The sequence below is a fragment of the Pongo abelii genome, chromosome 15 (assembly GCF_028885655.2).
Source record: "Pongo abelii isolate AG06213 chromosome 15, NHGRI_mPonAbe1-v2.0_pri, whole genome shotgun sequence".
NCBI classification, from domain to species: Eukaryota; Metazoa; Chordata; class Mammalia; order Primates; family Hominidae; genus Pongo; species Pongo abelii.
The window spans coordinates 68,223,609-68,247,277 of NC_072000.2; the positions used below are offsets into that span (position 1 = coordinate 68,223,609).

General features: G+C 39.2%; 1 protein-coding gene across 13 annotated transcripts in view; it reads left to right on the plus strand.

The window, feature by feature from the left end:
* Window positions 1-23,669, plus strand: part of SYNE2 (spectrin repeat containing nuclear envelope protein 2) — a 368,208-nt gene that overhangs the window by 200,550 nt on the left and 143,989 nt on the right. For 10 of the 13 annotated variants that reach the window (XM_054530190.2, XM_054530185.2, XM_054530188.2 and 7 more), the window contains 8 exons: window positions 874-1,196; window positions 3,455-3,550; window positions 7,681-7,825; window positions 10,332-10,550; window positions 15,526-15,791; window positions 18,828-18,996; window positions 20,816-20,971; window positions 23,305-23,445. In XM_054530190.2, the coding sequence (XP_054386165.2) occupies window positions 874-1,196; window positions 3,455-3,550; window positions 7,681-7,825; window positions 10,332-10,550; window positions 15,526-15,791; window positions 18,828-18,996; window positions 20,816-20,971; window positions 23,305-23,445 (1,515 nt within the window). The remainder of the gene's footprint in view (window positions 1-873; window positions 1,197-3,454; window positions 3,551-7,680; window positions 7,826-10,331; window positions 10,551-15,525; window positions 15,792-18,827; window positions 18,997-20,815; window positions 20,972-23,304; window positions 23,446-23,669) is intronic. The other 3 variants (XM_024231359.3, XM_024231361.3, XM_024231362.3) reach the window with 1 other exon arrangement.

The window sequence follows — 23,669 nt, forward strand, 5'->3', positions numbered from 1 at the left end:
AACTATTTGTAATTTCAATGAGATGACTCAAGTCTGGAGATATTCATTCAATGATGTACCTAAACTAAAGTTAGTGGCAGAGAAATTAGTTTAAAAACATAAAAGGTCTAGAGATTTTGTTTTATTTTCATTTGTTCACAAATACTGATTAAGGTTATATACATTAAACGTAATCCATTGTTTTGTTTAATTCATAGTCTAGTACAAGAGTTCCAAAGCAGGAAGATACATTAATAGACATTATTCTTGAGATGTTATTTTGAATTTAGATTGTTTTTCTTATTAAATCTGAAAACAACTTTTTTGTTTGTTTGTTTGAGATGGAGTCTTGCTCTGTCACCCAGGCTGGAGTGCAGTGGCATGATCTCGGCTCACTGCAACCTCCGCCTCCCGGGTTCACACAATTCTTCTGCCTCAGCCTCCCAAGTAGCTGGGACTACAGGCGTGTGCCACCACGCCCAGCTAATTTTTGTATTTTTAGTAGAGATGGGGTTTCACCATATTGGCCAGGCTGGTCTTGAACTCTGGACCTCGTGATCCACCTGCCTCGGCCTCCCAAAGTGCTGGGATTACAGGTGTGAGCCACCACGCCCGGCCTGGAAACAACTTTTTTAATACAATGTTATTTGCTTACAAATAATAGTGTAATATTGTCAAACTGTAAAATGCAAATGCTAACTCTTATAAGACTCAGAGACATGTATACATATGTAACAAACCTGCACATTGTGCACATGTACCCTAAAACTTAAAGTATAATAATAATAATAAAGACTCAGAGACATATTATCAATGCACCACGAATACTTAAGAATGACAGAAATTCCAAAAGTTTGACAGTTTTGTCACAGCATTTAATCTCCTATTCACTAGAATGTCTTGAATGATGCTTATGAAAATCTAACACGCTATAAAGAAGCAGTCACCAGGGCAGTGGAGAGCATCACTTCCCTCGAAGCCATCATTATACCCTACAGAGTAGATGTTGGTAATCCAGAAGAATCTTTAGAGATGCCTCTTCGAAAACAAGAGGAATTGGAATCCACAGTAGCACACATCCAGGACCTCACTGAGAAACTGGGAATGATATCCAGCCCCGAAGCCAAACTACAACTTCAGTGTACTTTACAGGAACTAGTTTCTAAGAACTCAGCAATGAAGGAAGCTTTCAAAGCACAGGAAACTGAGGCAGAAAGGTAGGTCCTCTTCCAAAGGTAATCTTTAAGAACATAAAATATTGTTTTAAGATATAATTAAACTATATTTTAATAGTTTTAAGAACATAAAATGTAGGTTTTTTTCTTTATCATTAACACCTATGCATTAGAGATAATTTGGAAAATATGGTTAAGTAGAAAAAAATTACAATGTAAAGAAAACTCTGGTAAATATTGTATTTCTTCTGTTTTTTTTTTTTTTCCTATTTAATATTGGGTACACACAACAGATTGTTTATAAAAGTACATGCATGGTATAAGTAATAATGATAAAACTAACATCTTTGTACCCAAAAGGACATCATTAATTTGAGTTCTCTTGTGTGGTCCTCCTCTCTCTTCTCAGAAATAACCATTCTCCCAAATTTTGTTTACCATTTTCCTGACTTTTGTTGTACTTTTTTTTTTTTTGAGACAAAGTTTTGCTTTTGTTGCCCAGGCTGGAGTGCAGTGGCACGATCTTGGCTCACTGCAACCTCTGCCTCCCGAGTTCAAGCAATTCTCCTGCCTCAGCCTCCTGAGTAGCTGGGATTACAGGCATATGCCACCACGCCTGGCTAATTTTTTGTATTTTTAGTAGAGACAGGATTTCTCCATGTTGGTCAGGCTCGTCTTGAACTCCCTGTTGTACTTTTACTATGTGTTCGTGTGTCCTGTTTTCACAATTTCAAACTAATACCTAGTGCATGCATTCTTCTGTTATTTCTTTTTTTTAATTTTTAATTTTTGTGAGTATATAGGTATATATATTTATGGCGGATATGGAATATGTTGATACGGGTAATCAGTGTGTAATAATTGCATCAGGGTAGATGAGATATTCATTTCAAGCATTTATCTTTTGTGTTACAAACAGTCCAACTGTACTCTTAGTTATTTTTAAACGTACAGTTAAATTACTATTGAACGTAGTCACTCTGTGGTGCTATCAATACTAGATCTTATTCATTCTTTCTATTATTTTGTACCCATTTACCATCTCCCTTCCACCTCCCCCACTACTCTTCCCAGCCTCTGGTAACCATCCTGCTACTTTCTATGTTCATGAATTCAATTGTTTTGATTATTAGATCCCACAAGTAAGTGGGAATATGCAATGTTTGTCTTTCTATGCCTGGCTTATTTCACTTAACATAATGACATCCAGTTCCATTTATATTGTTGCAAATGACAGGATTTCATTTTTTTTTATGGCTAAATAGTACTCCTTTGTGTATATATACCACATTTTCTTCATCCACTCATCTGTTGATGGACCCTTGGCTTGCTTCCAAATCTTGACTATTGTGAATAATGCTGCAATAAACATGGGAGTGCAGCTGTCTCTTCAATATACTGATTTCTTTTGGGTATATACACAACAGTGGGATTCTGGGATCATATGGTAGCTCTATTTTTAGTTTTTTTGAGGATCCTCCAAACAGTTCTCCATAGTGGTTGTACTAATTTGCATTACCACCAACAGCATATGAAGATTCTCTTTTCTCCACATCCTTGCCAGCATTTATTATTGCCTGTCTTTTGGCTAAAAGCCATTTTAACTGGATGAGATGATGTCTCATTGTAGTTTTGATTTGCATTTCTCTGATGGTCAGTAATGCTGAACACCTCTTCATATCTGTTTGCCATTTGTATGTCTTCTTTTAAGAAATATCTATTCAGATCTTTTGCTCACTTTTTAATTGGATTATTAATTTTTTTCCTATAGAGTTATTTGAGCTCCCCATACATTCTGGTTATTAATCCCTTGTCAGATGGGTAGTTTGCAAATATTTTCTCTTGTTCTGTGGGTTGTCTCTTCACTTTGTTGATTATTTCCTTTGCTGTGCAAAAGCTTTTTAACTTGATGCTATCCCATTTGTACATTTTTACTTTGGTTGCCTGTGCCTGTGGGGTATTATTACCCAAGAAATCTTTGCCCAGTCTAGTGTCCTAGAGCGTTTTCCCCAATGTTTTCTTTTAGTAGTTTCATAGGTCTTAGATTTAAGTCTTTAATCCATTTTGATTTGAGTTTTGTATATGATGAGAGATAGGAGGTCTAGTTTCATTTTTCTGGATGAAGATATAGATAGATAATCCAGTTTTCCCAGAAACGTTTATTGGTATCTTTCTATAGGTTTGGGAAGTTCTCTGTTAGGATCTCTTTGAGTAAACTCTTTGAGCAAACTTTTGACCCACTGTCTCTCCCTCTACCTCCTCTTTAAGGCCAATAACTCTTTTTTTCTTTTTTGAGACAGAATCTCACTCTGTCACCCAAGCTGGAGTGCAGTGGCACAGTCTTGGCTCACCGCAACCTCCCAGGTTCAAGCAGTTCTCTTGCCTCAGCCTCCCAGGTAACTGAGATTACAGGAACAAGCCACCACACTGGCTAATATTTTGTATTTTTAGTAGAGACAGGGTTTCCCCATGTCAGCCAGGCTGGTCTTGAATTCCTGACCTCAAGTAATCCGCCCTTCTCTGCTACCCAAAGTGTTGGGATTACAGGTGTGAGCCACCGCATCCAGCCTAATAACTCTTTGATTTACCTTTCTGAGGCTATTTTCTAGATTTTGTAGGCATGCTTTATTTTTTTTCTATTCTTTTTTCTTTTATCTCCTCTGACTGTGTATTTTCAAATTGCCTGTCTTCAAGCTTAGTAATTCTTTCTTCTGCTTATCAGTTCTGCTGGTAAGAGACTCTGATGCATTCCTCAGTATGTCCATTGCAGTTTTCAACCCCAGAATGTCTGCTTGATTCTTTCTGATTATTTCAATCACGTTGTTAAATTTATCTGATAGGATTTTGAATTCCTTCTCTGTTGTCTTGAATTTCTTTGATTTTCCTCAAAACAGCTATTTTGAATTCTCTGTCTGAAAGGTCACATATTTCTCTCTCTGAAATTGGTTCCTGGTGACTTATTTAGTTTGTTTGGTGAAGTCATGTTTTCATGGATGGTCTTGATGCTTGTGGATGTTTGTCAGTGTCTGGGCATTGAAGTCTCAGGTATTTATTTAAGTCACAATCTGGAATTGCTTGTACCTGTCCTTCTTGGGCAGGCTTTCCAGGTATTCTAAGAGACTTGAGTGTTGCGATCTAAGTTTTCGGTCGTGGTAGTCATCTGCTTACAGGATACCCCAAGCCTAATAATGTGGTTTTTGCAGAGTCATAGAGCTACCACCTTGGTGGTCTTGTATAAGATCTGGAATAATTCTCTGGATTAAGAGGCAGAGACTCGTTGTTTTCCCTCACTTTCTCCCAAACAAACAGAATCTCTGTGTTGAGCTGCCTAGAGCTGGGGTAAGGGTGACACAAGCACCCTTGTGGCAACCACTACAGAGAGTGCACTGGATCAGACCTGAAGTCAGCATAGCATCAGCACTGGGCCTTGCCCACGGCCCTCTGTAAATAGTACCTGGCTATTGCCTATGTTTGCTCAAGGCCCTTGGGCTCTACAATCAACAGGTGATGAAGCCAGCCAGGCTTGTGTCCTTCCCTTAAGGGTGGAGAGTTGCCCTGTACCTAGGTGAGTTCAGATATGCTGTCTGGGAGCCATTGCCTAGAGTTGGAAACCTTAGGAATCTACCTGGTGCTGTGTGCTACTGTGGCTGAGCTGGCACCCAAACCACAAGACAAAGTCCTTCACGTCTTGTCTCTCCTTTTCCCATGTCCACCACCACTACAGGCCCACAGAAAGTACTGCCAGGGTACTACTCATGTTCACTAAAGGCCCAAGGGGTCTTCAGTCGGCTTGTGGTGAATGCTGCCAGGCCTGGGACTCACCATTCAGGACAGTGGGCTCTCTCCTGTGGCCCAGGGTGGGTCCAGAGATACTGTCCAAGAGCTAATAGCTAGACGCCAAGAGCTCACTTAGTACTCTTCCCCACTGTGGCTTAGCTGGTACCTAAGCTCAAGACAGTCTCCTTTACTCTTTCCTCTGCTTTCTGAAGCAGAAATGGCCTCTCCTGGTAGCCACCACAACTGTGAATGTGCTGAGTCCCACCTGAAGCCAGCATGTCTCAGTCTCACCCAAGGCCCACAGTGTGTACTACCTGGTTGCCACTGTTGATTATTCAGGGCCCTAGGGCTCTTTAGTCAGCAGGCAATGAATCCTGCCAGGACTGGGTCCTTCCCTTCGAGGAAGTGGGTTCCCTTCTGGCCCAGGGTGTGTCTGGAAATGTCATCTAGGAGCTAGGGCCTGGAATGGGAGCCTCATGACTGCCCAGTACCCAGTCCTACTTAGCTGGTATCCAAGTTGCAAGACAAAGTCCTCTTTACTCTTCCCTCCCCTCTCCTCAAGTAGAAAGAAGGGGTGTCTTTTGGAACTGTGAGCTGTGGTTCATGAGGTTGGAGGAGGGGTAATGCCAAGGACTCCCTTAGCTGCCTTGGCTGGTGTCTCACTTGGTTGCATGCCCCAACAAGTCCACTGGCTCTGATTGTAGCACAGCACTAGGACTTACCTAGGAGTTGCAGTCTTTGTGGTCTTGACAACCTTTCAAGTTTATTTAGGACCCCAGAGTACTTTAGCCTGAGGTGGCAAGGCTTGCTGCAATTCTAGTTTCAACCACTGGGATGGGTAGTTGCCCTCTGGCTAGGGCTAGTCTAAATGCTTCATGGGTGCTGGCTGAGTTCTGTCCTATGTTGGCAGCACTGCATTCCAATGCAAAGCTCCCCAGTTGCTGCGCTTTCCCTCCCCCAAGTGCATGGATTCTTCTCCCTGCCATGCTGCTGCTGCTGGGGAATGGGTGAGAAGTGGCATCAGCAATTCAAGACTGCCTTTTTTATCCTCTTCCGTGCCTCTTTCAGAGATATGAAGTTAAAACTAGGTACTGTGATTGCTCGCGTAATTTTTGGTTTTTATGAAGTTGCTTTTGTATGGAGATACGTGTCAAATTTGGTGTTCCTGTGGGGAGGATGATCAGTAGAGGCTTCTATTCAGCCATCTTGCTCCTCCTGCATACCTCACTTCATTTTTTCAAACCCATCATTATGACTCTGAGGTTTATTCATGTTCTTAGTAAAATTTATTTACTTAGCTATTGATGGACATTTGGATTGCTCCCAGTTTTTGCATTCAGAAACAGTGCTACTTAGGAAAATTTTTAAGTGTAATAACTTCCCTTGGGTAAATATCTAGGAGTGTGATCATTCAGAACAAAAGGTTATGGACATCCTAAATTTTTAATGCCAAATGATTTTGCCAGTTTCCACTCAAACCAGCAGCATATAAGTATTCCAATTGTCCCATATCCTTGCCAACATTTGATATTGTGAAACTTAATTTTTGCCAATCTGATGAGTAAGAAGAGGTATTTCATCGTGGTTTTAATTTGCACTTCTGTTACTGCTAATTAGTTTGATCTCTTTTTTTGAATGCTTATTGGTCATTCATGTTTTCTCTTCTGTAAAATGCTTATTCAAGCCTTAACCCAATTTTATCGGTGGTTTTTTTCTTACTGATTTCTAGGAATTCTGTATTTTAGAGAGTGGTCCTTTATAGTTATATGTGTTACAAATATTCTTGCAGAGGGAGTTTTCTGTTAGACACCCATCCTGGGATTGGCTCCCAGCTTTATGGTCTGTCCCCCACCTTTCAGTAGGAATCAAAGAAAATTGAAACTCAAGTGCCCTCAAGGCAAAAAACTGGTCCTACAACTTTGCCTATTTCTGTATATTTCCATTTTACAGTTTGACTCCCTAATTCCTTGTCAATTTATTCACACATTTTAAGAGTTGTTTTTTAAGAATAATTTGATATAGAGTTTTTAGTTACATTCAATGGGGGATTTAGGCTGTGTCTGTTTTTGTATGCATAATTTTATAGTGTTTTAAAATATATATGCTATATATAAAATATCAAATATCCAGCTTTATTTTAAAATTTTATAACAGTTCTTTTCTTGATTGTAACAAATACTTTGTAAAAGTAATTGTAATTACTCTATAATATTGTATACGATTGTTTTAATTTCTTAATCATACCTTTGTTAGATAAGGGTATTCCAATATGTGCTGTTTTAATTAATAGTCTAGTGAGTAAAGATGTTTTACTATGCAAAAGATTTAGGATAAGTTCTATATGTTTAGGATACAGTTCTTAAGGTAAATTGCAGAAGCTGCATTAATGGGTCAAATATAGGAATAGTTTTAAGACTAAGTGGTTTTCCACAAGAATTGTACCAATTTACAGCTCATCAGTGTGTTTGAGAATGCAGTTTTCATTTTACTGAAGTGAACTTAAAAAAAAAAAATCTTCATTTTAGAGGACAGCCCTTCCTTCCTTTTCAAGTTTGCATTTAAACCCATATGCAGGTCCCTTTGGGAATAAAAACTTCTTAGAAAACATTTTAAAATGCATTAGCTAGCAAAAACAAAAGTTGTCTTATCTTTTCTTAAAAATTAAGTGTGGAATATTTATTCTGGGAAATTTTGAATTTATTGTGTTAAATAAAATTTAATACTTTTTTTTCTAACTGTGACTCACTAGGTATCTTGAGAATTACAAATGCTATAGAAAAATTGAAGAGGATATTTACAGTAACCTCAGCAAAATGGAGACAGTTCTTGGACAGTCCATGTCCTCGTTGCCACTGTCTTACAGAGAAGCTTTAGAGAGCTTGGAACAGAGCAAGGTAATAGTATTGGCAATTAGCCAGTAAGTCTGTGTGCAAAAAATTGCAGAACAAACTGGCAGAGGCAGCAGAGAATGTGGCCCTGTTAAGACCCATAGAAATCTTCACGCTGAGTTAAATACCCATGAATATTCCTCAAATCGAAAGCCAGAGAGTAATGTTATATATATATTTGAGACACAGTCTTGCCCAGGCTGGAGTGCAGTCATGCGGTCTTGGCTCACTGCAGCTTCTACCTCCCGGGTTCAAGTGATTTGATTCTCCTGCCTCGGCCTCCTGAGTAGCTGGGATTACAGTGCCCGCCACCATGCCCAGCTAATTTTTGTATTTTTAGTAGAGACGGGGTTTCACTATGTTGACCAGGCTGCTCTTGAACTCCTGACTTCAAGCCATCCTCCAGCCTTGGCCTTTCAAAGTGCTGGGATTACAGGTGCGAGCCACTGCACCTGGCTTTATGTAATATATTGAAGCTTAAAAAGCCAGAAGGAAGGAAATGAAGCAATGGTACTGAGAGATTTAATTAATCAGGTTCACAGACAGTCATCCCCCCAATAGCATCCTGTCCTCACTAATGGCTTTTCTAAAGCATCGCCTCTCACATGACTTTGAGGGATACTGCTGGATCAGTGACAGCCTTGTCATTGTCCACTGATGGCTTACTGCAACTGTCATAAGCTCTAAATTCTGGTGACTTCTTAGACTGTTACAAAGCAATTTGAGCTTTTGCTTATTTTCATCTGTTAGAATCTGTGGTATTATGTTATTAGGATTTGGATGAGGACTTTCTAAATCGTCTGTAGTTAACAATCCCCAAAAACAAAAGCGAACCAAGAAAAACCTTTTAATATTGTGTTGGTGGTTGATATAGGAAGTATTGTGCAAAGGAACTACTTAGTAAAATGTGAGACTTAAAATAACAAAATGTACACTAGTCCCCCCTTATCCACAGGGGATACATTCCAAGACACCCAGTGGATGCTTGAGACTGTGAATAACACTGAACTCTATGTATATAATTTTTTTCCTATACACACCTATGATAAAAGTTTAATTTATAAATTAGGTACAGTCAGAGGTCAACAACAATAACAGAAATTATAACAATATGCTGTAATAAAAGTTAGGTGAATATGGTCCCTTTCTCTCAAAATATGTTATTGTACTGTTTTCACCCTTCTTCTCGTGATGACATGAGACTATACAATGCCTGGGTGATGAAATGAAGTGAGGTAGTGAAATGAAGTGATGAAATGAAATGATATAGCCATGGTGAGGTAGCGTTGGGCTACTATTCATCTGGAACACAAGCATTTGATACCACAACAGTTGATCTGATCACCAAGAAGGCTACCAAATGACTCGTAGGCGGGGAACATATACAGCATGGATGTGCTGGACAAAGGGAAGATTCATATCCTAGGTGGGATGGAAAGAGATGGCTTGAGATTTCATCACACTAGTCAGAGTAGCACTTATATATTTATATACAAATAAAACATACATTTTATACAAATAAATCTTACACATTTTTTCCTTCTGGAATTTTTTAGTATTTTTGGACCGTTGTTAATCACAAGTAACTGAAACCTTGAAAGGAGAAATCCAAATAATGAGGGCTATTGTACTTTTAGATTTTTTTTTTTTCTTTTTTAAATAAGACAGGGTCTTGTTCTGTCACCCAGACTGGAGTACAACGGTGCAATCATGGCTTATCACAGCCTTGAGCTCCTGGCCTCACGGGATCCTCCCATCCCAACCTGCTGAGTAGCTGGGGCTATAGGCATACACCACCATGCCTGGTTAATTTTTTAATTTTTTGTAGAGACAGGGTCTTGCTATGTTGCCTTGCTATGTCTTGAATTCCTAGCCTCAAGCAATCATCCTGCCTCAGTCTCCCAAAGTGCTACATGAGCCACTGTGCCCAGCCGCTTATAGATTTTTTTTTTTTTTTAGACGGAGTCTCACTCTGTTGCCCAGGCTGGAGTGCAGTGGCACAATTTCAGCTCACTGCAACCCTGCAACCTGTGCCTCCCAGGTTCAGTCAATTCTCCTGCTTCAGCCTCCTGAGTAGCTGGGACTACAGGCACATGCCACCACGCCCAGCTAATTTTTGTGTTTTTAATAGAGATGGGGTTTCAACATGTTGGCCAGGATGGTCTCGATCTCCTGATCTCAGGATCCACCCACCTTGACCTCCCAAAGTGCTGGGATCACAGGCATGAGCCACTGCGTCTGGCAAATATTTGCTTTTGAAAGTACGTTCTTTCTCGGAAAAAGTGGTTTATGGGTCATTATTTGTCCCTGTAATCCCAAATTCATGCAGAATACAATAATACATAGATAATTCTCATTTGGTCTAAATTGACTTCTAAAAGGATAAGAAGTGGATCATGCAATACTTATGGAAGATTGAAATAATTAATTGTTCAGGATTTAAAAGAGTTTGTAAGTTTCAGGAAAAACATAATAGTTTGTCCCTCTTATTTTTTTTCTTTTCTTTCTTAAGGCCTTGGTGTCAAATCTTCTATCAACCAAAGAAGAGTTAATGAAACTACGACACATCCTTAGACTCTTGAGACTCAGGTGCACAGAAAATGATGGCATATGTTTGCTCAAGATCGTGTCGGCTCTGTGGGAGAAATGGCTGAGTTTGCTGGAAGCTGCTAAAGAGTGGGAGATGTGGTGTGAAGAACTGAAGCAAGAATGGAAATTTGTCAGTGAAGAAGTGAGTGCTTCATTTTCAACAAACCACGTAATTTCTAACATGTTATTTAAATTGTTTTATTACTTTCACCTTGTTTTTCTATAAAACGAGTCCTTAGCCTATACCATTTGTGTACATCACTTATACATGATACATAAATGTTTATAGATGTCAGGCCTTATTAAGATAACCTCCAAGAACTTATTCGGATTATTTTATAGTAGTGCCTTTATTGATAGCAGATAATTCTTATTAATAAGTGACTACTAGCTGGTTTGAGTTTTACAATCTTTATTGTGAAAATAACTTAACCCCTCTTGGAAATAACTGTCTCTACATTATACGAAAGGTTTAGAATTAGGTAATATGTGTAATCACCAAATAATTTTGAAATTATCTATAATTTTTAACTATGGAAATTAACTGTAATTGTTAAATGTGGACCTAAAAATATATGAGGGTATGATGTTCTTTTTGAAAATAGTCTCAAAACCTGCATGATATATATCAATCACAAATGTTAATTTAACCTTGGTTCAGGATTTAGGTATCACCTATATTTAGAAAGAAAATTAATTTAGAAAGTTAAAGATAGCCGGGTGCAGTGGTTCACCTATGTAATCCCAGCACTTTGGGAGGCTGAGACAGGAGAATTGGTTGAGCCCAGGAGTTCTAGAACAGCCCGGGCAATGGAGTGAACCCCATCTCTACAAAAAATAAAAAAAAATCTGGGCATGGTGGTACATGCCTGTAGTCCCAGCTTCTTGGGAGGCTGAGGTGGGAGGATCTCTTGATGAGAGGTCAAGACTGCAGTGAGCCGTGATCATGCCACTGTATTCTAGCATTCCAGCCTGGGCAACAGAGTGAGACACTGTCTCAAAAACAAACAAACAAACAAAAAAAACAACGTAAAATTATCTTAGGATGAAATGTTTAGCACTATTGTATTATCTTGCTTATAACTATTATCCTTAAAAATGAATATTATATCAGTGGTCCTGGTGAGGGCTGACTAGTGAATAGTCTCTTGAATGTTAAAATAAACTTTGTAAATTACACTTTTGGTTGGGGCTGCTGGCACCAGTGCTTGCCTGTCCATAGTGATACCATATATTGAGTTACTACGCTGTGCTGAGAAGGCAGTTCACACCTGTTCTGACTGAATCTTTGCGTTGTCCCTGGGAAGTAAATTTTATCACCATTTTATCGATGGGGAAACTGAAGCACTGACAGATTGAGTAATGGCACAAGGCCCCTAGGTAGAGATTGATTAAGCTGTAAACCCCTGTGGGCTGGGGCTGGGGCTGTCCTACTCACTGCTGTAACCTTGGAACCTGGCTAGGGCCCTGCGCTTAATGGGCACTTAGTAAATATTTGTTGAGGGACATCTCTTATTCAAATTCAGGTCTGGGCTAATTCTAAGATTTCGCTCTTTTTATTTTATCACATTATTGCTATTGCTATATACCCATTTGCAATTCTGTGTTATTAATTCAGACTCCATTCATATAGAAGTTTCTAATTATTCACATAAGCATTTGACAAAATCTGCTAACAAAATGTTTTTCAAAGAGTAGCACGAGCAAAAAAAAATGCTTCCCTGTAATAACAATAATAAAAACAACTACTAAATTGAGCAATTATTGTGTGACAGGATAGTTCAGAGCACTATTCAAGAATTCTTTGAGGATATTTTTATTATCCTTACTTTGTAGATGAGGAAAGTGAGACTGAGTAACTTGCTCAAATTCACAAGGGGTGGAAGAGGATTCAAACTTAGACTCTGGTGCTTAGCCATTAATCTGTCAACTTACATAATATTTACATACCTCAAATTGATATAAGATTTTAGTGTAGCTTTTATCCATTCAGTAAAAACTACATCATCTAACAGCCCTTACATGTAAGCTTCTGTTAGCATGATTGGTGCTTTTATATATGACAAAGTGAATTTCTGCTTTAAACCTGTCGTCTATAGTAACATAATAATCCAGTCTTTATGAAATAAACAGTTTATACCAGTAGACTTTTTTAAAAATTAAATGCCTGTTTGTAAGTTTACAAATTAAAAACTAAATTTAAATTTTGATAGAACTTGTGTCCCCCTAAAATTTTACCTCCCTGTTTTCTTAAACAGAATCTCTTTACTATAACTATTCACTTGTGTTATTCAGAATCATCGTTTTATGCTTCGATGATCATAATGTGCTGGAAGAACGTCACATTGTCAAAGATAATTGGAGATGTGAGGCCGGCTTCTTCCACTTGCACCAACAGTCATTTCTTTGTTGGGTCTCTTTTCTGCTGGTTCTGGGTTTTTTGGTCTCCTTCATTGGATTTGCTTATGATGCAGCTATGGGTCCTTCTCCCTTTCTAGACCAGACTTTACAATTGACCGTGAACCTAAAAGTTTTATAACCAATTTTATTAGGATCCCATGTCTAAGGAAAATCATCAAGGTATTGCAAAGCCTCTTCTAGGTGGAAAAGTGAATGCACAGGCTTTTTGGCAACTACTTTACTGATTCTAGGGCTGTCTTCACACTTTTTAGTGTAAAATATGTTGTTCTGACAAGTGCACACGGTCACATGATCACCAACAAAATCAAGGTTTAAGACAATTCTGTCACTCTAGAAGTTTTCCTTGTTCCTCTTTGTGGTCAGTGCCTTCCATAACCTCCAGCCCCTGGAACCATTAATCTGTTTCTGTTCTCATAGTTATTTCCATTTCCAGAATGTCATATCAATGGACTCCTTACAGTTTGTGGCCTTTTGAGTTTGCTTTTTTTTCACTAAGCATAATGCACTTGAAATTCTTGCTGCTGCTTGTATTAGTAGTTCATTTCTGTTTATTCCTGAGTAGTATTGCTTTGGGTGGGTGTAATACAGTTTGTTTATTCATTCCCAAGTTGAAGAATTGCCTGGCTTTGGGGTAAAATTATTGTCCTGATAAAAATTGTGGCCAGGAGCAGTGGCTCACGCCTGTAATCCCAGCACTTTGGGTGGCCTAGACGGGTGGATCACGAGGTCAGGAGTTCAAGACCAGCCTGGCCAAGATGGTGAAACCCTGTCTCTATTAAAAATACAAAAAAAATAGCCAGGCATGGTGACGGGTGCCTGTAATCCCAGCTACTCGGGAGGCTGAGGCAGAGAATTGCTTGAACCTAGCGGGTGGAGGTTACAGTGAGCTGAGATCATGCCACTGCACTCCAGCCTGGGTGACAGAGAGAGACTCCGTCTCAAAAAAAAAAGAGATTGTTCTCCCTCTTGTATTCCCCCTTCTCAATCACTTAGCAGCTTCACAGTGGACACCAGAGCTTGGGACTGAGGCTTGCAAATGGTAGTTTATTTTGGAAAGTGATCCCAGGGAACAGGAGTGGGAGACGAGGGGAGCTGAAACAGGAAAGGTCTGAGCTTTTATTCTTTTTACTCTTACTGGATCGTGGTTGCTACAGCTGCCCATTTCTGGTTATTATCAAGTTAAATCTGCCAATTTCTGGTGTGTAAGCACCAAGAGGTGCCCCATTAAATCCTGGATTACAGACACAGTTTTTTCAACCCTGATGCACATTGGAAACCCTAGATGTACAATTCCCCCATCGATGTAACAATTTCTTTATTTGCATGCTAGTTTCCAGCAGGGGGACACAAAATGATGCAGTGGAACACTTATCTCATTTCCTGGTGGAAGTGTAGCTATCTGGCAAAGAACCAGGACTTACAATTCAACTGAATTTAGGTTTGAGGTGATGAGAAGCACCCATTGCACACCTGGGTCTCTTGGACAGTGGCCAGTCTACATCTGCATCCATGTATTCTGGTTATTGGGTACCCAACTGGATCATACAGCCCAAACAGCAGGGCAGCTTATACCATAGCCCGACCCTGCTGCAGTGCTTTTTCCCCATGCCTCTTTTGACATTGGCAGCATTCTGATAAATGCATCTGAACAGTAATCCCAAGGATAGCATATACTGCCTCCGAGACCCCAAAAGGTCTGTTCAGTGCTGTGTCTCTTTCTTAGTGGTACAGTTATAAGATTGAACAACTTGACCTTTACCTTGGAGGAGAAGTCCCGGCATGCCCCAGGCCACAGGACCCCTGATACTGGGGCTCCTGAATTTTCACAGGCTTTGTTTCTCAGCCTCTGGCATGTCTGACTGGACATTCAGGTCCTCACCATTTCAGTTAGCATGATATCATAAACATAGATGACTGGAGTGATATCCTGTAATGTCATGATTGCAAGATCCATGACTGTGTTTGAACATGGAGCAGGAGAGTTCACCATCACTGAGGCAGGATTTGATAAATGAGTACTGCAGGCCAGGGGATTCGAGGGGAGGCACAAGAATGACCTGATTCAGGGGTCTTTGAGACTTTTTTCTACATCTTAGTTGAGTTCAGGGCTGGTAGAACTCCCAGTTTCTAGATATGTGATGTAATAGGTTATGTATTTCTGAGTTCTGTGTACACCATTATTGATAAATACTTCACTGGTTTGGTAATTCTGGCTGCTTTACCTTTGTTGTATGTCAGGGTAATGAGAATCTGCTGGACTTACTTTTTTAGCATATAGGGATTGGAAGTGAAAGAAAAGAGACCAGCAGAAAAATTTTCCATATCCAGTAGTTGCCCAGTCTCTTATACTTAGTGAAAGCAGTTTGGTGGAGCTCATGTGCTTATCTCAGGAGAAATGTTGCTTTATCCAACTGAAATCTGAAAGAGAAATACATTATTTATGAAGATATTCAACAGCATTTCCTTCAGCCCACAACAGCAGTACTCCATTTCAGTCACACATCTACATGAGCAATAGCTGGGCATTATGGAATTCTGATAGTAGAGGATTAATATTCCCAGCTATAGGAAAACAGACTAGGATATGGCACTAGGAACCCTTTAAAGAGAGAGCATACAAAAATTATGGCTACTTCAGGTCCTGAAATGTAATTGTATATTTTATTTATTTTAGTTCTTTTTGTTTTTTGAATTAGATTGAACGAGAGGCAATTATTTTAGATAATCTTCAGGAAGAACTCCCTGAAATTTCCAAAACAAAAGAGGCAGCCACCACAGAGGAACTCTCTGAGCTGCTAGACTGTTTATGCCAATATGGAGAGAACGTGGAGAAGCAGCAGCTGTTACTGACTCTACTTTTTCAGCGCATCAGAAGTATCCAGAATGTTCCTGAAAGCTCAGGGGCTGTGAAAACTGTTTCAGCATTTCAAGAAATTACTTCTATGCAAGAACGATGCAACAAGTAAGATTTATGAAAAACTATTAAGGACATGTGCTTGACAATTATGGCTCAAAATTTAGAAAATCTAAAAGTATAGAATAATGGCAAGTGATGCAATAGAATTGAGGTGAGACAACACTGATAGGTATAAAAAGGGATGGAACAGATTAGTAACTGTAATTAAGCACACATTTTCCATCCTGGTATTAATGAGGGTGAATGTCCTTCCAATTTCCTTTTTTATCATTTGTGGGTTTTTTGTTTGTTTGTTTTTGCCCTTTTTCTAGTTTAGTAATGCGTATTCATTATAGGAAATTCAGGCCGGGCGTGGTGGCACACTCCTGTAATTCCAGAACTTTGGGAGGCTGAAGCTGGCAGATCATGAGGTCAGGAGATCAAGACCATCCTGGCTAACATGGTGAAACCCCGTCTCTACTAAAAATACAAAAAGTTAGCTGGGCGAGGTTGCAGGCGCCTGAAGTCCCAGCTACTCGGGAGGCTGAGGCAGGAGAATGGCGTGAACCCAGAAGGCAGAGCTTGCAGTGAGCCGAGATCACGCCACTGCACTCCAGCCTGGGTGACAGAGCGAGATTCTGTCTCAAAAAAAAGGAAATTCAGAAAATGTGAAAATTACAAAAATTAATATAAAAATCTACCTTAATGTCACCACTCAGCAATAACCACTGCCAATCATTTTTTTCTCCTTTTTTACTATGATTTTGTTTTTAAATAAATTGAGATCAAAATACTTGTACTGTTTTGTATTCTGCTGAGCAATTTACTAGCAAATCATGTTTGCCTTCCTATGCCATTAAATGTTCTTTTAAAACGTAACTAGCTGTGGCCGGGCATGGTGGCTCACACCTGTAATCCCAGCACTTTGGGAGGCCAAGGTGGATGGATCACCTGAGGTAAGGAGTTTGAGACTGGCCTGGTCAACATGGTAAAACCCCGTCTCTACTAAAAATACAAAAAATTAGCCGGGCATGGTGGCGCATGCCTATAATCCCAGCTACTCGGGAGGCTGAGGGAGGAGAATCACTTGAACCCAAGAGGCAGAGGTTGCAGTGAGCTGAGATCATGCCATTGCACTCCAGCCTGAAAAACTCCATCTCAAAAAATAAAAATAAAAAAAGTAACTAGCTGTATAATATTCTACCATGTAGATATGCCATAGTGTATTAAACCAAGCCCGTAATAAGGAATCTTTATTTTTTTTAATTTTCATAACAACACTGCAGTGAATATTCTTATGCCAGAATCTATATTTTCATCTGTGACTAATTCATTGAGAAAGATAGTGAGAAGTAGAATCACTGGGTCAAAGAATATAGTAGTTTTATGGCTAGAGGTGCTCTGAAGAAAAAGCAAACTTGTTTTTTCTCTCTACCCTTACATACCATGCAACAAAGCACTTCTGACACCATGTTGGTTATGGGGGTTCCCCACACATCAGGCAGTTCTCCAGCAGACACCAATTCATTTCTCACACTATCCACCCGGAGACAGCATCAGATCACACAGGCTGGGGGCTCAATCCATCCCACAAGAGGACCTCTACTTCAGATGCCAATCATAAGTAGTAGGTTGCTACCTATACTTCTCCTTTTTTTTTTTTTGAGACAGAGTCTTGCTCTGTCACCTAGGCTGGAGTACAATAGCATGATCTCGGCTCACTGCAACCTCGGCTTCCTGAGTTCAAGCGATTCTCCTGCCTCAGCCTCCTGAGTAGTTGGGATTACAGGCATGTGCCGCCACACCCGGCTAATTCTTTGTATTTTTAGTAGAGGAGGGGTTTCACCATGTTGCCCAGGGTGGTCTCGAACGCCTGACTTCAGGTCATCTGCCCGCCTCGGCCTCCCACAGTGCTGGGATTACAGGCGTGAGCCACTGCGCCCCACCGGTACACTTCTGGCTGATAGGGTATAAATCAAGGGATCCTTTGATACCTTTCTTGGGTTCAATTAATTTGCTAGAGTGGCTCACAGAACTCAAGAAAACACTTTACTCGTGTTTACCAGTTTATTAATAAAGGATATAATGAAGGATACAGATGAACAGCCAGATGGAAGAGGTGCCTAAGGCACGGTATAGGAAGGGGCCTGGGGCTTCCCTGCTCTCTCTAGGTGGTGGAACCCCCAGGCTTTCAGCAATCCAGAAGCTCTCTGAACCCTGTCTTTTGGGTTTTTTTATGGAGACTTCATTATGTAGTCATGATTGATTATATAATTGGCCATTGGCGATCAACTCAACCTTCAGCTTCTGTCCCCTCCTCCAGAGGTTGGGGGTGTGTGTTGGAGGTAGGGGTGGTACTGAAAGTTCCAACCTTTTAATCACATAGTTGGTTCCCCTGGCAACCAGCCCTCATCCTGAGGCTACTCAGGATCCCACCTAGAGTTGCCTCCTTAGAACTAAAGATGCTCCTATCACTCAGGAAATTACAAAGGGCTTAGGAGCTCTGTGTCAGGAACTGGTCAAAAATCAAGTATTAGAACAAAAGACTCTCCTAGCTAGCGCTCCTATCTACAAGGGTATTAAGAGCTCTGTCTCAGGAACTACAGCAGAGATCAAGTGTATATTTATTATACCACAGTATCATAGATACTTACCAAATAACCCTCAGGAAAGATTTTACCCACTTCAGTGCCTCTTCTGATATTTGCTGCATCCATAGCAAAATGGGTCAGCTTAAGAGAAGGCCAGTGGGGTTGTCTGTCCCCAAGAGCCCACCCATGATTCCATTCACACCTCTAAGTCATTTTCATTTGAGCTCAAGGATTACATGGAGAAAAAGAGAGGACAGAAATGTCAGTTACAATGTAATGTGTGAAAAGAGAGTATTTGAGGCGAAAGATTTGGAGAGGTTTTTGATTAAGTGATAGATTTTGTACCTGTTTGTATATGTGGTACATCCATTACTGAAAATTGTTACTTTTTTTCTTAGAGGAAATAACCATCCTTTAGGAGCTATTCAGGCATTTCATTAATTGTTGCAATAAAACTGTTTCACAGAAGAGCAGGATAAAGAAACAATTATATTTTGATGTTCTCTTTTAGGCTTCTTCAGAAAGTTCAAAAAAATAAAGAATTGGTGCAGACTGAAATCCAAGAAAGACATTCCTTCACTAAAGAGATAATTGCTTTGAAGAATTTCTTTCAACAGACCACAACTTCATTCCAAAATATGGCATTCCAGGATCACCCAGAAAAGTCAGAACAATTTGAGGTAAGTGAGGAATGAATTAGTGAATGTCGCAGGTACAGGCCCACAGTCTTGTATCCAAAGTCCTTGGGGTAGAGATAACTCAGTGGCTGGGTTTGGGGGAGCGGTCTGGGGAGAGAGAGAGAAGCATAGGCAAAGGCCCTGTGGCATGGCATGGGCAGAACCAAGAGAGAAGATCAGTGTGGCTGGAGAGCAGAGAACAGAGTTGAAACAAGGCTAGAAGGTAGGCCAGTCTGGACCAAGCAGCCTTCTTTCAACTATGTTTCCAGTGTGTTTGGTGAACAAGGGCTTCAGACCACTCTTAAGTAGCATGTTAGGTTACTCCTTTAGTAGGACATGGTGCCTTGTCTCTGACAGGGGCTATGTACACCCTACAGGTCATCTGGAATCTCATTTCTTCAGAAGAATCTCCTCTTTCATTCCAGTTCAGTAGTGACAGCCCAAAAGGATGTTTGGAAGTTTATTCAAAAGTCACGTGTTGGCCGGACATGGTGGCTCACACCTATAGTCCCAGCACTTTGGGAGGCCCAGGCAGGCAGATCACTTGGGGTCAGGAGGTCAAGACCAGCCTGGCCAACATGGGGAAACCCCGTCTCTACTAAAAATACAAAAATTAGCCAGGCGCGGTAGTGTGTGCCTATAATCCCAGCTACTGGGATGCTGAGGCAGGCGAATCACTTGGACCCAGTAGGTGGTGGTTGTAGTAAGCCGAGATCGTGCCACTGCAATCCAGCCTGGCTCCATCTCAAAAAAAAAAAAAAAAAAAAAAAGTCGCATGCTGTCTAAACAGAACTTTTGGTTATTATATTGGAAAGTAAAGAAGTGGTCTTCATGGGGAGGCCTTCTAAGTGTACCTCTGAATGAAAGCCTGTACTCCTGGACTAGGTGTAGATAAAACAGGATGACACTTACTTCTTAAACCCCATCTTTGAATGGCATTGTTCTCTAACTTTCTCTCTCTAGATTTGTCCTCTGCTGAGGATTAAGAAAAGGAAAACAATGACACATTACAGAGTCATTTAAAATTGTAATCATTCTCAGTACAGTGACTCAATCCATGAACACAAATAATGCTACTGAACAGCTACTGTAAAAACAAACAAACAACAAAAAAGCCACCGTCAAGTCAAGAAGTATTTTTCCACTTGATCTTTGGGAAACTTTCCCAAACAAATGAGTTTCTCCTTTATAATTACTGCAGGAGAAGGTAGATCAGATTTGGTTTCTAGGCCACAACCAATAGACTATTTGTTCAGGTTTCTTTTATCTCCTAAAAACCTACATTCTTTGTGTGGAACTGGAACCCTCCCTTTTGAAAGAAGTTGAGCTCTGCAGGGCTGTCTAATTACATGAAAGTAGACACTTCTGCTCTAAGCGTGGGGCTTTTAGTGGCCTTGAATCATTGTGATGATAATGGAGGAAGAAGTAGAAATAGCAACACGTTAAAACAACAACAAAAAACTTCTTTGAAACTTTCTTTCTTTTTTTTTTTTGCTGCTTGCAGCTTTTTAGATCAGGACTGCAAAGGAGATACAATTAAATCCTAAAGGTACTTTAGAAGCAGGGGGTGTTGTAATGTCTTTTCTAGATAATGGTGTGACACTATGAAGAGATATCAAGTTTAATTCTTACAAATTAGAAAGCATCATCTGACTAAACTGAGTATCTCTCGGGCTTAATCAGCTTGTATCACTAGTGGGGTTTTGTCATGCAAACTGCACTCCTTTAAATCATAAGGATGTGCTGGAAGGCTGCTTTCACTTTTTAGAGTTAAACTTTTCCCCCAATCTTGTGAGTATTGCAGCTCTCTTAATGTTTTTAGGAGCTTCAAAGCATCCTTAAGAAAGGAAAACTAACTTTTGAGAATATTATGGAAAAACTGCGAATCAAGTATTCTGAAATGTACACCATAGTCCCTGCAGAGATTGAATCCCAGGTGGAAGAATGCAGAAAAGCTTTAGAAGACATAGATGAGAAGGTAATAATAATGTCTGTACTACTGTTATTAGCTGAATGACTATCAAGAGGAAAATATCATTTAATGTCAAATTCCATTTGCCAAGATTTCAGCTATGACTGCTTTTAAGAGTTAAGTGACCATCGTTGTCTATTGAATGCTAAGATAAAAATGCTCTAAATATGTGACATAAGATAACAGAATTAGATGATTTATATGTATTTAATTGTCAAAATGCTTATTCTTCTCTTGCATTTTATAATACAGTTATATAATATTTTTTACTGGTTTTGTTTGCTTTTGTACAACCACTGTACAAGCACTTGAACATTTTGGACATTAATACTTTGCTTTAAAATACATTCTTTGAAACATTTTGACATTACAACTAAGGCAATAAGAATACAAATTTCACAACTCACTAGGAATAGCACTTAGTATGTAGTGTCTGTCTAATGATGATGTTAACAGAATTCTCATGAAAAGTACCTGAGCAAATCTTTATACCTGAAAGTGCAGATTTGAAGAAAAGGTGGAAAATATTTTATAATACTAGAAACGTAGGAGCTTAGCAACATATTTTGATTAGATTGTAAAAGACAGCCCATATCAAACAGAAGAAAATTCTGTTTGGTCTGGTATCCACAGAAGGATTTTTTTTTTTTTTTTCCTAGAATACTTACAACTTGATAAATAAAATAGATCTTAAACACAAAAAATTCAGATTTCAAACTTAGTTGCTAGAATATGTCATTAATTCTATGACAGATTTCTCAAGAAAATCTCATGTAAAAAACATGTAAACTCTTAATGTATATTTGATAACAAATCTTTTTTAGTTAACACACAAGAAAATCTATTTCGTACTTTCTCTAGGATCTCGTTACTATTGATTTTATTTTAGGAAAATACTAAATGTTTTGAGAGAAACTAAATGTTGTTCTCATGAATACTTATGAAAATCCCTAGCAGAGTAAATTAATAATCAAAATCAGTCGTTCAAATTCAAGGTAGAAAATTTCCGCTGTGACCCTCTATATTTGTAACAAACAGCAACTAATTTTTATTGTGTGATGCAGCTAAAGGAAGTTCAAAGATCCCGGGGACAGACATAGTAACATTGTGTATAATTCAAATGGCTACATATGTTTCCTAAATCATGATCTGTCCTAATGTAACTAAATGGTATACATTTCTGCCAGGAGAATAAATGCTCAAAATATCAGAAAACTTTTCTTGTGGTAATTTGTGACACAGCCAGCCATGAAAAACTAATATGGAACCAAAGTGGGATTTTTTTTTTCTAGTAATATTGACTGCAGTATGGTCTGGGGAATAAAGACACGATATAAAAGTATCAATGGCCTGATATTGTGAATAGAGCCTGGGACTCAATCTAGGGACTTGGGGGGCTTCTTGGGACAAGTTCAGCTACTTCCTTGACATATGACTGTAGCAAGTCATTTAGTCTGTGTTACAGTTTCAGCATCTGTATACTGTCTGCATAGGATGATTTTAGTCTCAATGGTTACACAGATAGAGTTTTTTTTTAATTTACAAAACAAAGGATTATACAAAAGCATAAAGTATTACTTGGTTATTTAGTAGCTGCTTGGAGAAAGCCTTATCAAATAGCAAAACAAGAACACACACCAGTCAGGTATTTGGAAAGTGATACATTCAGCATTCATTTATTATCTTTCCTAGCTCAAGGGTTTTTTTTTGTTTCTTTTTAAGAGAATCATTTAGATTAAAAAAAAAATTACACTGTTCAGTAGCTAAGTTTCTGATGGCTGGGAAAACATCTACAAATAGTTACACAGAGAATAATTAAGCTCTGTGCATCCTCAAGAAATAGCTACTTTTAGAAGGTTGTTTCACCCAAATGAATACTATGATTGGAATTACTTTTTTTTTAAAAAGTCAGCTTGAGAGTAAGTTTGGCTTTATTGAAAACAGATCTATGCAGAGAATTTTCTCATAAAATGGAAAGATTGTATAAAAATCATTTATCCCCCAGGAATTCTTTTATATCATTTGATCCATATGGGGATGTTTCACACAATCCACTCAGTAGTTTTGCCCAACACAGCATGTATCTGTAATACATGTTAGATTACATTAAACCAATTTTTATTTTATTTAAGATGAGATTTAAAAGGTGAAGTAAACACATCTGCCATTTATTAGTCTTCCTATCCACCTTCTCATTAATGCATTTGCCAGAATTTCTTCCCCCAGCCCTTAAAAGATTTTTACAAGTTAAAACAGTGACTACCACTTTTGTTGTTCGAACCTATGAATAAAGTGCAGACAACCTCTCTAAGCCAAATGCGTCTTTCTCTCTCTCCCAGATTAGCAATGAAGTCTTAAAAAGCTCACCGTCATATGCAATGAGGAGAAAAATAGAAGAAATTAACAATGGGCTTCATAATGTTGAAAAGATGTTGCAGCAGAAAAGCAAAAATATTGAGAAAGCGCAAGAAATTCAAAAGGTAAAATCCTCCTTTAACTCCCTTCAGCATTTGGTATTTCTGACCCACTCCTGCCTTGTTCATCAGTCACCAGAAGGTGAGTTCTTTGAATTAATCTGAAGCCCAGAAATCGTAAACCAAATCCACAGGGGCATCACCTAGAGAGGCTTGATAGGGAAAGTTGCATTTAAAAATTATTCTCTTGGCCAGGTGCAGTGACCCACACCTGTAATCCCAGCACTTCG